The sequence below is a fragment of the Somniosus microcephalus genome, chromosome 11 (genome assembly GCF_052327205.1).
Source record: "Somniosus microcephalus isolate GS21.2 chromosome 11, FLI_Smic_1.0, whole genome shotgun sequence".
Lineage (NCBI taxonomy): Eukaryota > Metazoa > Chordata > Chondrichthyes > Squaliformes > Somniosidae > Somniosus > Somniosus microcephalus.
Window position 1 is genome coordinate 95,150,852 of NC_140997.1, and position 17,620 is coordinate 95,168,471.

At 45.0% G+C, this 17,620-nt stretch overlaps 1 protein-coding gene across 4 annotated transcripts in view; it reads left to right on the forward strand.

The window, feature by feature from the left end:
* The first annotated feature begins 1,597 nt into the window (after positions 1-1,597).
* rsph10b (radial spoke head 10 homolog B) overlaps positions 1,598-17,620 on the forward strand; it is an 80,673-nt gene continuing 64,650 nt past the window's right edge. For 2 of the 4 annotated variants that reach the window (XM_086001109.1, XM_086001112.1), the window contains exons 1-8: positions 1,598-2,134; positions 6,110-6,185; positions 10,618-10,686; positions 11,623-11,796; positions 12,270-12,355; positions 13,651-13,771; positions 15,268-15,444; positions 15,972-16,113. In XM_086001109.1, coding sequence (XP_085857235.1) covers positions 1,851-2,134; positions 6,110-6,185; positions 10,618-10,686; positions 11,623-11,796; positions 12,270-12,355; positions 13,651-13,771; positions 15,268-15,444; positions 15,972-16,113 — 1,129 coding nt within the window. In that variant the 5' untranslated portion in view covers positions 1,598-1,850. The remainder of the gene's footprint in view (positions 2,135-6,109; positions 6,186-10,617; positions 10,687-11,622; positions 11,797-12,269; positions 12,356-13,650; positions 13,772-15,267; positions 15,445-15,971; positions 16,114-17,620) is intronic. The other 2 variants (XM_086001111.1, XM_086001110.1) reach the window with 1 other exon arrangement.

The following is a 17,620-nucleotide window of genomic DNA, read 5'->3' on the forward strand; positions in this document are numbered from 1 at the left end:
GAGAATGATACTTCAGCTACAGAAGTATGACTTCACAATCATTCACCGTCCAGGCAAAGACATTCCTGTCGCAGACACACTCTCCAGAAAGTCTCTTAGCTACCAGGACAGCAGCCTCAGTGAAGGCATGGATGTGCAGGTGCACATGGTGTACAACAGCTTACCTGTGAGTGAGTCAAAACTGAAGGAGATCTGAGCAGGAACAGAGAAAGATGCACAACTCACACTGCTGAGCAAAGTCATACATGAAGGATGGCCTGAGGAAAGGAGGAAATGCCCTCAGAGCATATCTGAATTCTGGAACCACAGAGACGAACTGTCACAAATCAATGGAATCATCTTCAAAGGGGAGAAAATCATTATTCCTACCAGTCTCAGAGAAGAGATGTTGACAAAAATTCATGCTGGACATATGGGCATGGAAAAATGCAAACAAAGAGCACGTGACATTATGTTTTGGCCCGGAATGTGCAAACTCATTTAGGACATTGTCGGAAAATGTTCCATTTGTCTAGAACGCCGCCCATCAAATGTCAAAGAGCCCATGATACCTCACCGTATCCCAGACAGGCCCTGGCAGGTCGTCAGCTGCAAGCAAGTGCATGCAAAACGTGTACAGAGACAGCAACACCAAAAGAGATACTATGACAGGTCAGCTAGACTACTGCCGCCGCTGCACAATGGAGAATCCATCAGAATCCAGGAGCATGACTACTGGAAGCTAGCAGTCGTCATCCAGCCAGCTGACACTGAGCGATCGTATCACGTCCACACCCCAGAAGGACAGGTGTACCGCCGCAATCGCAGGCACCTCCTGAACACCAAGGAACAACACCGTCATTCCGACGAGAGGTCAAGCCTAGAGTTATCCTTGACTTGTGAACTGTCAAAGGGTGTAGGTGGATCGCTCCCCTAAAAAAAAATCTGTACATTGTTATTGAACCGTTGAGATCTTTTCAGTGCTAGTTAAATGTTGAGTTTACTTATATGTTGATGCTACTGAGAACATTATGTAGAAGAAAGGTTCAAAAGTAATGCATAACATTTTTCTTTTAAAAGAAAGGGGATGTAACATTTGCATGTTGAATTGTCATTGGCCCGCAGGCATCTGTAAGGACTGCCATTGTTTTGGAGGATCCAGGGTGCTGACTCCATCTTGTCCACACGGTGCTGTACTGTTGTGAGTCAGATCAAACCTAATGCTTCATTAAAAGAGTTTAAACTGTAATACTCCGTTGTCCTGCAATTTATTAGTTTTGTACAAAGTGTGCAAAACAAGGCAGGCACTATTTTGAAGAAGAGCAGGGGAGTTCTCCCCAGTGTCCTGGGTTAATATTTATCCTTCAATCAGTATCACTAAAACAGATTATCTGGTCATTATCTCATTGTTGTTTGTGGAATCTTGCTGTGTGCAATTGACTGCCGAGTTTCCTACACCACAACTGTGACGACACTTGAAAAGTACTTCATTGGCTGTAAAGTGCTTCAGGACTTCCTGAGGTTGTGAAAGGCGCTATAGAAATACAAGTTTTTTTTCTTTACCCCAGCCAGAGTCAGCATCAGTAGGGTAGGGAAAAAGAAACGGGGAAGTTGGATGTTTGCCTGCATTTATTATGAAAAAGATTGCAGACGTAGGAGTTGTAAAAAAATCCAAGTGAATGAATGTGGTCAGGATGGAGGATGTACAACACTTGACAATGCTCCTGGTTGCATATTTAGAATTCTGAAGCGCGTGTTGGTGCAACGACATGTTTGTTTTGAGCCTGGCGGCGACCCGCAGTTGATGCGCGCGCGCGTGGAAGGAGTTGCTCTGGCAACCGCGGGGCTGCGTTGCTCGGGGCGACGCCAAGATGGCGAGAGGATCGGACAAGAAGAAAAAGAAAGCGAAGGAGGAAAAGGAGAAGGAGAAAGAGAAGCTAAACAAAGGGAAGTCAAGCGACTTGACGGAGGAGGCCTCCACGGAGCTCGAGGCGACGCAGTCGGAGGGGAACCTGTGGTGCCGGGTGGGCGCCGATCAGCTGGATGAAGGCAATCTGGAGACGGTGCCCGAGGAGCCCGACCGCACCAGCGAGCTGCATGAGGCCCCGGTGACTTATTATGAGGAACCCATCCTGACCAAGTTGATTGTGGCGAGGTGCGGCCTGGTATCCTGCGGCTCCGCCGGCGCTTGACAGGAGCCTGGGGCTCGCTCAGCAGTTCACAAGAAACCAGCCCTGTCTCTGCACCTGCTATTAACCAATTACTAACCCCCTAACCCGAGCCCCACCACAAACCTTAACCCGAACCCTAACCCTAGCCTTAAGCCCTACCACTGACCCGAATCTTAACCTGCACCCAACCACTAACCTTAACTTGAACTTTAACCCCTACCACTAACCTGAATTTTATCCTGAATCCTAAATCTAACCATTAACCTTAACCATAACCCGAACCCCTACCACTAAGATTTACAAGGATGATACCAGAAATACGAGGGTATACATATCAGGAAAGGATGAACAGGCTGGGTCTCTTTTCTCTTGAAAAAGGAAGGCTGAGGGGTGACCTATTAGAGGTCTTTAAAATTATGAAAAATTTTGATAGAGTGGATATAGAGAGAATGTTTCCACTTATGGGGAAGAGAATAACTGGAGGCCATCTATATAATAGCAAAATACTGCGGATGCTGGAAATCTGAAACAACAACAGAAAATGCTGGAAATACTCAGCAGGCCAGGCAGAATCCGTGGAGAGAGAAACAGAGTTAACGTTTCAGGTCTGGGACCCAGTTCTGATGAAGGGTCCCAGACCTGAAACGTTAACTCTCTTTCTCTCTCCATGGATGCTGCCTGGCCTGCTGAGTATTTCCAGCATTTTCTGTGGCCATCTATATAAGATAGTCACCAAGAAATCCAATAGGGAATTCAGAAGAAACTTCTTTACCCAAAGAGTGGTGAGAATGTGGAACTCGCTACCACAGGGAGTGGTTGAAGCGAATAGTAGGGATGCATTTAAGGGGAGACTAGATAAGCATATGAGGGAAAAGGGAATAGAGAGTTATATATATGAATAGATAGATTTAGATGAGGAAAGACGGGAGGAGGCTCATGTGGAACATAAACGTCGGCATGGACTGGTTGGGCCAAATGGTCTGTTTCTGTGTTTCTGAATATTCTTTGTTCCAGGCCTACTTAGGTCCCCTCCCTCACCTCTTTTTCCGGTACATTAATGATTGCATTGGTGCCGTTTCCTGCTCTCGCCCTGAACTAGAAAATTTCATTCACTTTGCTTTCAATTTCCACCCCTCCCTCACCTTCACATGGTCCACCTCCGACTCTTCCCTTCCCTTCCTTGACTTCTCTGTCTCCATCTCTGGGGATAGGCTATCGACAAACATCCACTATAAGCCCACTGACTCCCACAGCTACCTGGACTACACTTCCTCTCACCCCGCCTCCTGTAAGGACTCTATTCCATTCTCCCAGTTTCTCCGTCTCCGCCGTATCTGTTCCTCTCCCCTTTCAGCATTCTGAAGGGACCGCTCCCTCCGCGACACCCTGGTCCACTCCTCTATCACCCCCAACACCCCTTCCCCTTCCCACAGCAGCTTCCCGTGCAAGCGCAGGAGATGCAACACCTGCCCTTTTACCTCTTCCCTTCCCACTGTCCAGGGCCCCAAACACTCCTTCCAGGTGAAACAAATATTTGCTTGTACTTCTTGCAATTTAGTATACTGTATTCGCTGCTCACGATGCGGTCTCCTCTACATTGAGGAGACCAAACTCAGATTGGGTGACTGCTTTGCGGAACACCTCCGTTCAGTCCATAAGGGTGACCCCGAGCTTCTGGTCGCCTGTCACTTTAATTCTCCGCTCCACTCCCACCCTGATCTCTCCGTCCTCGGCCTCTTACACTGTTCCAACGAAGCTCAACGTAAGCTCGAGGAACAGCTCCTCATCTTCCGATTAGGCACTTTACAGCCTTCTGGACTCAACATCGAGTTCAACAATTTCAGATCATAACCTCGGCCCCTATTTTTTTTCTTGTTTTTCTTTTTTTCCCTCTTACATGGCAGCTGTTGATGATTCTGCCATTACCATTTACACCTCATCTAGAGTCATCTTTTGTTTCTTAACTTGTCCCATTACCATCTCCCTTTGCCTTGCACCATCATCCCTTTTGTCTTTTAATCTCTCCTGCCTTCCAGCCTATCACAGACCTTCCCTTTGTTCTTTCCTCCCCTCCTCCCTTTCCCAGCCTCTACACTTGCTTAAAAATCTGTTACATCTCTAACTTTTTCCAGTTCTGACGAAGGGTCATCGACCTGAAACGTTAACTCTGTTTCTCTCTCCATGATGCTGCCTGACCTGCTGAGTGTCTCTAGCATTTTCTGTTGTTATATCAAAAGATGGCAACTTGTGCAGTTTATGCTATCCTGGCAGTTTGATTGATGGGGGAGGAACGGTGTGAAGGATTGCCAAGCAATCTTGCATAACAACTTTGGAACTTAAGCACTGCTTCCATTTTCTCTTGGACATTCTATAACCTCTTACACCTCCTCTGGAGTCATCTATACCATTACCACGTTTTGCTTTACACCATCATCACTTTTGTCATTTAATCACTCCTGCTCTCCACCCTATCACAGATCTTCCCTTCTGCCTTTTGTTCTTTTCCTGCCCATCCACCCCCCACTTTTCCCTGGCTCTGTACTTGCTTAAATGCTGTCCATCACTAACAATTCCCAGTTCTCATTGACTGGAAACATTAACTCTGTTTCTCTATCCATAGATGCTGCCTGACCTGCTGAATGTTTCCAGCATTTTCTGTTTTAATTGCATAACTTTAATGTGATTTTTTATGCTCATTTTTTGCTGTATTGTGCCTTGGGCAAGGTCCTCTTGAACAGTGTTTCTCAAACTTTTTTGGCTGAAGGACCTCTTTTCAAATGGATCAATAATCACGGACCCCCCCCCCCCCCATCTAAATTATAATACTCATAATATGAAAGTGCTGCATGTAAAGAGTGTTTTAATAATGCTAAGCGTAGCCGCGCAGTTCTCTGCTGATCCCACACAGCCTGGGATTGGCTTTTCCAATGTTAAGTTTCACGCATGTGCGAAACTGTGAATGGGCTGCACGAAAAGAAATTACGGGGAACATTGATGGCTACTATTAGCCACTTAGTGCTGGACAATTTTTAAAGCCGTCAGCAGGCTGGCCAAGGTGAGTGCAGACACGAGCACCCGTGAGGCTGCTGGAAGCGCGACTCACCACCACACTGTCCCACCGGCATGTTCTGTAACAGCTGCACTGTGGGATTGTGCTGTTTGCGTGAGCCCGTTCAGGCATGTGTTTGAGGGTCCCGCAGGCGCTCTGATCAGGTGTCGGGAGGATAGCACAGGGTCGCTGCGACAGGGAAAAGAATCGGCTTGACCAGCAGGGAGCGCTCGTTGCAAAGTGAGCGAGAGCTGTGGGCCTCTGAGGAGGCGGGCCCAGACGTTGAGAATAATTCGCAAGAACTGAATCAGTGTCGGTTTTATAAAGAGGAGCAGGCTGAAATTGCATCCGGTCGCGGATCCCCTGGAAAGTCTCAACAGATCCCAGTTTGAGAAACACTGCTCTTGAACACATTTATATGAGCACATGCTACGTTCAGACTCTTAATAAAATATAATAGGAGCACACTAAGTATTAATACCTGAACTTTGCCAATCAAGAAAAAGAAACTCATAAACTATTTAACAACTGCCTGTAATAATTTTTATATTTTGGAGCTGTGAATCCCTTTCTGTTGGACTAAGCCCCTTTCCTTTGTCTGGTTTGTGTACTAGCTGTAAACAGACACCAACTCCCATGCTTCAACCAACACTGCTCTGAGCCAGCTGCTCAGAAAGTGCATGAAAGCAATGTGGGAGAAAAGTCTATTCTGCCCCTCGTGTGACTTTAACAAAACTAGAAAATTCTCCAGTGTGGGGAATGAGGAAGACCCCATTTAAAAGTGAGGTAATTTAGTGAGAAACTACAAAATGATATCCGCAAAGATGTTATAAAACAAACGTGTTGAAAAATTACAATGAAATAAGCAAATGCGTTTCTATCTTATAAAAAGGAACCATTTCTTTTAAAGCTATGTGGGAGAGACGATACGAGGCCTTTATGAAGGCATTGGAATTGCGCATTTCCAAGGAGGCCATGTTTACAAAGTAAGTGGAATTCTGCTTTTAATTCTTTTTCATTCAACATTCACCTTCAGAGCAGAAATTGGAATTCTCTGTGTGATGATTATTGTTGAGGAATTTTCTTGCAGAATGTTGTATCAACTAAGGTCCCCTGTCACTGGTTAGGATATGCCCCCATTAATGGTATGTTAGCCAAACAAGAAGGATGGCCAGCCTTGCTATGTGTCAGTTGTGGCTCAGTGGTAGCACTCTCACCTCTGAGTCAGAGAGTTGTGGGTTTAAGACCCACTCCAGAAACTTGAGCATAAAAATCTAGGCTGACAGTCCCAGTGCAGTACTGAGGGAGTGCCGTACTGTCGGAGGTACTGTCTTTCGGATGAGTCATTAAATCGAAGCCCCGTCTGCTCTCTAAAGTGGACGTGAAAGATTCCATGGCATTATTTTGAAGAATAGCAGGTATCCTCGGCGTCCTGGCTAATATAGATCCCTCAATCAACATTACAAAAGCAGATTATCTGGTTATTAACATATTGCTTCTCCTGGTCCCTGCCACTACCATCCCACCGCTACCTTCCACATGGATGAATTTTGGAGCATGCACGATGCTGAGAGGGTCGTGGATAGCACGTTTAGCGAGTTGTTCACGCCTCAGGGTAGGGCTGCACAGGCAGAAAGAAAGTGGGTGACCATCAGGCGGAGCAACAGAGGCAGGCAGGAAGTGCAGGGAACCCCTGCGGCCATCCCCCTTTCAAACAGGTATACCAAGTTGGATACTGTTGAGGGGGATGACTCACCAGGGGAAGGCAGCAGCAGCCAGCTTCCTGGCACCAGGGACGCTTCTGCTGCTCAGGAAGGGAGGAAAAAGAGTGGGAGAGCAATAGTGGTAGGGGATTCTATCGTAAGGGGAACAGATAGGCGTTTCTGTGGCCGCAAACGTGACTCCAGGATGGTTTGTTGCCTCCCTGGGGCCAGGGTCATGGATGTCACTGAGCGGCTACAGGGCATTGTTAAGGGGGAGGGTGAGCAGGCAGAGGTCGTGGTCCACATTGGGACCAACGACATAGGTAGGAAGGGGGATGAGGTCCTGCATCAAGAATTCAGGGAGCTAGGTAACAGATTAAAGGGCAGGACCTCAAAGGTTGTAATCTCTGGATTACTCCCAGTGCCATGTGCTAGTGAGTATAGGAATAGGAGGATAGTGCAGATGAATGCGTGGCTAAAGAGTTGGTGTAGGAGGGAGGGTTTTAGTTTTAGTTTCCTGGATCACTGGGCCTGCTTCTGGGAAAGGTGGGACTTGTACAAGTCGGACGGGTTGCACCTGAACCAGAGCGGGACAAATATCCTTGCGGGGAGGTTTGCTAGCACTGTTGGGGGGGGTTTAAACTAACTTGGCAGGGGGGTGGGATACAGAGGGGAGCTGAAATAGTGGGTGATGTGCTGCCAATTATAGAGAAAAAACAAGTCAGCTTGGTAGACAGGGCAAATATATAAGGGCAAGGCTGGATGGCATCTATTTTAATGCAAGGAGTCTTGCAAATAAGGTGGATGAACTGAAGGTGTTGATAAACACATGGGAGTATGATATTGTTGCTATCACGGAGACATGGTTGAGGGAGGGGCAAGACTGGCAGCTCAATATTCCGGGGTACAGAATCTTCAGGCGAGACAGAGGGGGAGGTAAAAGAGGAGGGGGTGTCGCAATATTAATTAAGGAGTCAATTACTGCAGTAAGGAGGGATGATATATTAGCAGGTTCCTCTAATGAGGCCATATGGGTGGAGCTTAAAAACAAAAAGGGGGCAAGCACTTTGCTGGGAGTGTACTATAGGCCTCCAAACAGTCAGGGGGAGATAGAGGAACAGATATGTAGGCAAATCTCAGAGAAATGTGCAAATAATAGGGTAATAATAATGGGGGATTTCAACTTCCCCAATATTAACTGGGATAGTCAAAGTGTGAAAGGCTCAGAGGGTGTAGAATTCTTAAAGTGCATCCAGGAGAGCTTTTTGAGCCAGCATGTAGAAAGTCCTACAAGAGAGGGGGCGGTACTGGACCTAATTCTAGGGAATGTGGCCGGCCAAGTGGAAAAAGTGCTAGTACGTGAGCACTTTGGTGACAGTGACCATAATATGGTGAGATTTAAGGTGGTCATGGAAAAGGACAGGGATGGGCCGGAAATAAAGGTTCTAAATTGGGGGAAGGCCGATTTTAATAGGATAAGGCAGGATCTGGCCAAAATGGACTGGGATCAGCTACTTGTAGGAAAATCCGCATCGGAGCAATGGGAGGCTTTCAGAAGGGAGATTGAGATCATACAATGGCAACATGTTCCCGTAAAGGTCAAGGGTGGTTCCAAAAACCACAGGGAACCTTGGATGTCAGGGGATATACGAGAATGGATTAGGAAAAAAAGGAGGGCTTTTGGCAGATACAAAAGGCTAAAGACGGAGGAAGCCCTAGAGGAGTACAAAAAGTGCAGGGGGATACTTAAAAAAGAAATTAGGAGATCAAGGAGGGGCCATGAAATAACACTGGCGAGCAAAATAAAGGAAAATCCTAAGATGTTTTATAAGTATATTAAGGGTAAGAGGATAACTAGGGAAAAAATAGGGCCCATTAGGGACAAAAGTGGCAATCTGTGTGTGGAGCCGGAAGATGTAGGAGGGGTTCTAAATGAATTTTTTGCATCTGTTTTCACTATGGAGGAGGACGATGTAGACATAGAAATAGGGCGGGGGGACTGTGATATGCTCGAACATATTAACATCGAGAGGGAGGAGGTATTGGCGGTTTTAGCAGGCCTAAAAATGGATAAATCCCCAGGCCCGGATGAAATGCATCCCAGGCTGCTGTGTGAGGCAAAGGAAGAGATTGCGGGGGCTCTAACACATATATTCAGGACCTCTCTGGCCACAGGGGATGTGCCAGAGGACTGGAGAACCGCTAATGTAGTACCATTATTCAAGAAGGGAAGTAGGGAAAAACCGGGGAACTACAGGCCAGTGAGCCTAACATCAGTGGTAGGAAAATTATTGGAAAAAATTCCGAGGACAAAATTAGTCTCCACTTGGAGAGACAAGGATTAATCAGGGATAGTCAACATGGCTTTGTCAAGGGAAGATCATGTCTGACTAATTTGATTGAATTTTTTGAGGGGGTGACTAGGTGTGTGGATGAGGGTAACGCAGTGGATGTGGTATACATGGATTTCAGTAAGGCCTTCGATAAAGTCCCGTACAGGAGACTGGTCAAGAAGGTAAGAGCCCATGGAATCCAGGGTGCCTTGGCACATTGGATACAAAACTGGCTTAGTGGCAGAAGGCAGAGGGTGATGGTCGAAGGTTGTTTTTGTGACTGGAAGCCTGTGGCCAGTGGGGTGCCACAGGGATCGTTGCTGGGTCCCTTGCTGTTTGTGGTCTACATTAATGACTTGGATATGAATGTAAAAGGTATGATCAGTAAGTTCGCGGATGATACAAAAATTGGTAGGGTGGTAAATAGCGAGGAGGGTAGCCTCAGTCTGCAGGACGATATAGATGGGTTGGTCAGATGGGCGGAACAGTGGCAAATGGAATTTAACCCGGAAAAGTGCGAGGTGATGCACTTTGGGGGGACTAACAAGGCAAGGGAATACACAATGAATGGTAAGACCCTAGGCAAGACGGAGGGGCAGAGGGATCTGGGTGTGCAAGTACACAGATCCCTGAAGGCGGCGGAACAGGTGGATAAGGTGGTAAAAAAGGCATATGGGATACTTGCCTTCATTAGCCGAGGCATAGAATATAAGAGCAAGGAGGTTATGATGGATCTGTATAAAACACTGGTTAGGCCACAGCTGGAATACTGTGTGCAGTTCTGGTCGCCACACTACAGGAAGGATGTGATCGCTTTGGAGAGGGTGCAGAGGAGATTCACCAGGATGTTACCAGGGCTGGAGCGCTTCAGCTATGAAGAAAGACTGGGCAGATTGGGTTTGTTTTCCTTGGAGCAGAGGAGGCTGAGGGGGGACATGATTGAGGTGTACAAAATTATGAGGGGCATAGATAGGATGGATACTGAGGAGCTTTTTCCCTTAGTAGAAGGGTCAATAACTAGGGGGCATAGATTCAAGGCAAAGGGCGGGAGGTTTAGAGGGGATTTGAGAAAGAACTTTTTCACCCAGAGGGTGGTTGGAGTCTGGAACTCACTGCCTGAAAGGGTTATGGAGGCAGGAACCCTCACAACATTGAAGAAGCATTTGGATGAGCACTTGAAATGCCATAACATACAAGGCTACGGACCAAATGCTGGAATATGGGATTAGATTAGACAGGGCTTGATGGCCGGCGCGGACACGATGGGCCGAAGGGCCTCTATCCGTGCTGTATAACTCTATGACTCTATGACTCTAAGTGTTAAAAATTTGTGGCATTTTTTATAATGTTGTAAGGGTTGTTACTTTAATGTTTTCCCACAGGGCATGTTTTCTGAAGGCCTTATGCATGGTAGAGGCACTTACACATGGTCGAACGGAATAAAGTATGAAGTAAGGAAACGCCAAGGCACATCAGTGTTCTCAGCCTTTTCATATGATTTGGAATAAATGCCTACTGATCAGCAAATAGAGATATAATCAGATCGGCAAATTAGTGAACAAGATAAGATATATAGTGCAACACTGTAATTGCTGCGAAATCTTCTTGCTTTATGTAATATTGCATTGCTTTTAGTTTAGGGTTGGGTTTTGGTGCTGCTGGTTATGATCAGACTTTTTGTGGAGTAACGCAGGAGTCAGTTCTTGGACCTTTGTTAAAGAAAGAAAGACCTTGCATTTATTTTTTATGACCTCAGGATGTTTCAATCAATGAATTATATTAGCCTCTAAACATTGTGGGTTCAAGTCCCACCCCAGAGACTTGAGCACAATATCCAGGCTGACACTCCCAGTGCAGTACTGAGGGAGTGCTGCACTGTCTGAGGTGCTGTCGTTCAGATGAGACGTTAAACCGAGGCCCTGCCTGCCCTCACAGGTGGACGTAAAAGATCCCAAGGGACTATTTTGAAAATGAGCACAGGAGTTCTCCCCGGTGTCCTGGGCAATATTTATCCTTCAACCAACATCATAAAAAAAAACGAATTATCTGGTCATTATCATATTGCTGTTTGTGGGAGCTTGCTGTGCGCAAATTGGCCGTGTTTTCTACATTACAACAGTGACTATACTCCAAAAGTACTTCATTGGCTGTAAAGCACTTTGGGATGTTGTGAGGTTATGAAAGGCACTACATAAATCTCTTTCTCTCTGTCTTTCTTTTTCTTTCTTTCTCTTCTCTTTGTCTCTCCACTCCAACTTAAGATTATCTGTTTAGGACCAGTTTATCTCAAATAGTTAAGTATGTCTAGCCCTGTATGTCTTTGATTCTCTCAATACTACACAATTAAGACTTCATACCATAAAAGTAATTCAAATTTTATTCTGCAGGGAGATTTTTCGATGAATACCCCTACAGGTCATGGCACCTACACATGGACTGATGGCAGCACCTATGTTGGCGAGGTGCAAAATGGAATACGCCATGGTCAGGGGATATTCACAAGTGCTGATCAATCCATTTCTTACACTGGAGAGTGGCACCAAGCCAAAAGACACGGGAAGGTAAGAGCAAATGTCTCATAATTTGATTATATAATTTTTCGTTCTAAGTGTCGAGTTATAGCCAATATCACCATTCAGAAAACTTTAAGAGCCCTATTGTAGTCAAGAATTTTTAAGTTCAAAAAATGATCATGATAAGAGGACTGGATGCCAATGTGGGCTAAGACACTGCTCTCACCTCTGGGAATTGGGTTTGAATTTAGCCCACATTGATGGGGATGAAAGCCTCCACAATCCGCTGGCTGTAAGAACCTGAGGTGAAATGGGTTTGGGCAGCCTCAGCCTAGATCCTAGTGACAGTCGTGCACAGCTCTGCACTGCCCTTCATTGCCCTTCATTCAGTATTAGTTGGCACTAATTTAGAATCCAACCTAGAGAGACCAAGGGGAGACTTTGTATGTGTGTATGTCAGGTTTTGCTGCAATTGTAATGTACATTTGTCCTTTACATATTGCTGCGATCTTGCTTTCTAGGGCACGATATACTACAACCAAGAAGGGAGCTCATGGTATCAAGGTGACTGGGTGAATAATGTCAGGGAAGGCTGGGGTATAAGATGGCAAGTATATTTCCAAGAAAATTTATTTTGTGTACAGTCTACTGTTAATTCAGTCATTTTTTTGTGCTGATAAAATTTAATTATCCAGTAATGTGAATTAAACATTGTAAATAACACAGTAAAGTAAGAATTTCGCATTTAAAAAATATGATCAGATAACCTGAATTAAGTGACTGAATTAAAAGGAATAGACTATTCAATGCCAAAGTCTCTACAAGCATGCATTAAAAAAAAACCTGTTAAGCAAATTTATACTGTCTTTAACATTATGTAAAATTTAAATTAATTAAAATCATATTTTTCTTGTGAACTTTTGTGCTCATCCTGATGAGCGATAGAGAGACTTTCATTCCAAGTGCAAACTGGATGTGAATGCCTTGGGATGTTTTACTATGTTAAAGACGCTATATAAATGTGAGCTGTTGTTGTGAACTGGATAGAAATGGCAAAGAGATGAAAGGAGAATGTACCAAATCCACCTTGTGTTCTCCGTTGCTGAATTAAATGAAAATTATTACACGCAAACTTCCGACAAGAGAAGTAGACTCAGTGGCCTTAATAAACTTCTCTATTCTCCTAAACAATTTGTGGCACTTAATAGTTTTGTTTTGAGTGCAGCGTGCAAGTTGTTCATGTATCTGGATTGACTGTGGTGGCTGGGAACTTCTGAGTCAAATTACATGGCCACTGACTGTGGCTTCATGTATTTCTGTTACCAAAAAACATTTTTACTTTGCATGAAATTACAGAACAGTCATCCGCTCAAGTAACATTCAGAAACCTTATTGCAGTGAACATGACACGCTCTCTTTCCCTCTTCTTCGCTCCCCCCACCCCCCCAAGTTTTCTACCTTTTCTGATTCATGCAGATATCCAGTCCAAGTGGCCATTATTCATGTGTGAACTTGGAGAGTGGGATATTTGACTCTGGAAGGTGTCACAATTAACCCTGATGCTATCCTCTCCTGACATCCATATGCACATGTTCCAACAGTTCATTGAGTGGCAACCAGAAGCTGGTGGAGTTCCCCCTCTCCCTTTTAGTGCAGGGAGACGGAGGATGCTGTAGTGTTGCTACCACAGCCCCATCTGATCCAGCAGAGACCAGAAACCAAACTGGCGATTGGGGGGGGTGGGGGAGGTTGTTGCTGGACAGGACAATATTTTATTCAGATGACTAGTAGAAGAAAACTTCTTCCCCATAGCTTTTGACATTGGATTGAATGTTTCATAAAGGGCAACGTGCAAATATTCTGTGTTGCAATGCACTCTGTAATATGAACATGTCTCCCTAGGTATAAGACTGGGAATGTGTATGAAGGGGAATGGAAAAACTTTGCACGCCATGGGGAAGGCACCATGAGTTGGATTTCTACTAATGAAGAATACACAGGCCAGTGGGAAAATGGCATACAGGTAGGATTCCAGTCCTGTTCAACTTTCTTTTGGTTGGAGGAGGTTATCATTGCCAACATAAAAATTATCATACAGTTTCCATAATTATAGTTTCACAAATTCCAAGTTCTGTATAAAAATAGAGAGAACTTCTGGGATTTGTAATGTGTAAGTTCAGGAAGGGGTGAGCAACTAGCGACACTATATATAGCCCCGATTGTAAACCAGGCGGGTTAGGTGTGGGGGTCGCAGGGACTCGTCTGTGTGTCGCCTGGGCCATTATAACTCCCGGGCAATCATTTAAATTTGTCTGAACTGTCTCCCGTCCTGAAGCTGGCGGGCAAGTGCGTGGATTGTGCCGGGAGCTGGACACTGCCAGGGTCCCAAGGCAACCTTAGTGACTCGTGTAGTGGTAGGGGAAGAGATATGAGGATATGGGGTTGTAGATCCATCTTGCATCTAATTAAAATATACTGTACCTGCTGCCAATGTTATGTGGGAGTTATATGGGTTATTTAATAATATGGCTAAGACTGAGAGAGAGAGAGACACACTATATATAAATTATACTGCAATAGATGTGCTATATATGAACTATGCAGCTGTATTTAGATATCCAAACTATAAGCCACAACGTGTAGCACAGTATATAGAGCAAAGAAGTTGTATGGTTATTCATAAATTCAATGCTAAAAGAAAACAGAAAGACTTGCATTTATATAGCACCCTTCACGACCTCCGGACATCCCAAAGCGCTTTACAACCAATGAAGTACTTTTGAAGTGTAGCCACTGTTATAAGGTAGGAAACGCGGCAGCCAATTTGCACACAGCAAGCTCCCACAAACAGCTATGAGATAATGGCGAGATAATCTGTTTTTGGTGGTGTTGGTTGAGGGTTAATTATTGGTCAGGACACCAGGAAGAACTCCCCTGCGCTTCTTCGAAATAGTGGCATGCGATCTTTTGCGTCCACCTGAGAGCAGACGGCGCCTCGTATAGTGCAGTATGGAAGACGTACAGGTTTTTCATATATGTCGATTCTCAATATACTCTATTACATTGTATACAGGGACAGTGCTGGTTACTGATTTATATTTTTGCTATATAAAATAGTAGAGTGCACACAGTATAGGAACTGCATGTGCTGCATATTGTTCAATAGACACCAAACTCTTCCCACCCACTGCCTCGGAGCAAATTAAATTACAGGGTCAGAGTGAAGGACAGTTTTTTATGTGTGTATGTCCTTTTGTGCACGTGTTTGTATATCTGTGTTCATCAGTGTGATGGTGTGCGTGTGTGCATGCAATTATTGGGCATGCTTTGTCAGAACTAGCAGGCATACATTGCCAGCAGCTAGCAGTAATGAATCGCCAGTAACTAACTGTACCACCGTGTCGGTAATTAACAGGTGTGCATGGTCGGTAACTAGCCGTAATGCATTGTAAATGAGATATTATATTCCATAAGTGAGCTGATTTGAAGCTTTTCCAGCACACTTTATTTTTGTTTCAGCATGGGTTTGGCACCCACACCTGGTTTCTGAAGCGGGTGCCAGGTAGCCAGTATCCACTGAGGAACGAATATGTAGGGCAGTTTGTGATGGGAGCCCGTCAAGGGCACGGCAAGTTCTTCTACGCTAGCGGAGCAGTGTACACGGGAGAATGGGCATCAAACAAGAAGCATGGTTCGGTAAGATTCCTCCAATAACCACTGGCTCTTTTTTATCTGCAGCCCCTTTCATAATTTCATTAGCAGTTTGTTAATTAAGGACAAAAGCAAGTATTCTCTGGTCTTCATTCAAAGAGGAATTTCACCCTAAATACCTTGAAATGTAAGCCCAGATGATGTCCTCAAATCCCTAAAGTGGGACTTGAACCTACGACTTTCTGACTCGAAGGGGAGTGTGCGATCACTGAGCCAAGTAGACACTTAATTAAATTAACTTGTTTTAAAAAATTCACTATCTAAATAACAATTCTGCTCTCTTGAAAACTATACAAATCAACTATAATAACATTTACACATAAAATGCTGTCTTTCTTGCATCTTTCTTGAAAATTTAAAATAAGACAATAATTCTGCAAAAAATGCACTGTTGCTTTCGCCAGATTGGTGTGTGTTTCTAGGTCATTGATGTACAGGTTTGCCAATATGGTATTTTCAGTCAAATTAAGTCTGAATAATTAAATCAGATCTTTTACCTTTCATAATATTAGGGGACATTCGTGTTTAAAAATGGTCGTACTTTTGAGGGAGAGTTTTTTGAAGATCGTATGGTAGAGTTTCCTAATTTTTCAGTTGATGGAATGAACACACCGGACCTCAGTACTATATGCACCCGATCGCCACTTGAAACTGGTAAGAATTTTTGCCAGTCAGCAACTAGTGGAAAGGCTTTGGCCTGGATTTTACGGGGCCTATGACGGCGTATGCACAGCGTACACCGTCGTAAGTGCTCCGCAAGTTCCGGGTTTCCGCATGTGATTTCCGCAAGTTTCTCGTTGATAGTTCGTACCCATCCGCTACAAATTCACTTTCGCTGGCACAGAGTTGGGCTATCTGCCCAGTGAGTACCCACCAAACCCTTACGCCTGGTAAAAGCAGGCATAAAGCCTTCTTTTACCAGTGTAAGGGTTAAAATAAATGTTTAAATGTTTAAAAAAAATGTATTTTAAACATTCACTTACATTTAAGTGAAGGGAGACGAAGGGAGACAAAGTCCCATATTCACACTGATGACACCCTCCATCGTGTTGTGTGGCACTACCACCGTGCTAAATGTGATAGATTCAGAACAGATCTAACAGCTCAAAACTGGGCATCCATGAGGCCCATCAGCAGCAGCAGAATTGTATTCCATTACAATCTGCAACCTCATGGCTGGCATATCCCTCACACTACCATTACCATCAAGCCAGGGGACAAACCCTGGTTCAATCAGGAGTGCAGAAGAGCATGCCAAGAGCAGCACCAGGCGTACCTAAAAATGAGGTGCCAACCTGGGGAAGCTGCAACACAAGACTACATGCATGCTAAACAGTGGAAGCAGCATACTATAGACAGAGCTAAGTGATCCCACAATCAACGGATCAGATCAAAGCTCTGCAGTCCTGCCACATCCAGTCGTGAATGGTGATGGACAATTAAACAACCAACAGGAGGAGGCTCCATGAATATCCCCAATCTCAATGATGGTGGAGCCCAGCACGTGTGCAAAAGACAAGGCTGAAGCGTATGCAACCATCTTCAGCCAAAATGCCAAGTGAATGATCCATATCGGCCTCCTCCTGAGGTCCCCACCATCACAGAAGCCAGTCTTCAGCCAATTCAATTCACTCCACGTGATATCATGAAACGGCTGAGCGCACTGGAAACAGCAAAGGCTATGGGCCCCAACAGCATCCCGGCTGTCTTGCTGAAGATGCTCCAGAACTAGCCGCACCTCTAGCCAAGCTGTTCTAGTACAGCTACAGCACTGGCATCTACACGACAATGTGGAAAACTGCCCAGGTATGTCCTGTCCACAAAAAGCAGGACAAATCCAATCCAATCCAGCCAATTACCACCCCATCAGTCTACTCTCAATCGTCAGCAAAGTGATGGAAGGTGTCGTCGACAGTGCTATTAAGCGGCACTTACTCACCAGTAACCTGCTCACTGATGCTAAGTTTGGGTTCCGGCAGGACCACTCGGCTCCAGACCTCATTACAGCCTTGGTCCAAACATGGACAAAAGAGCTGAATTCCAGAGGTAAGGTGCCCTTGATATCAAGGTAGCATTTGACCGAGTGTGGCATCAAGGAGCCCTCGTAAAAATTGAAGTTAATGGGAATCGGGGGGGAAAACTCTCCACTGGCTGGAGTCAT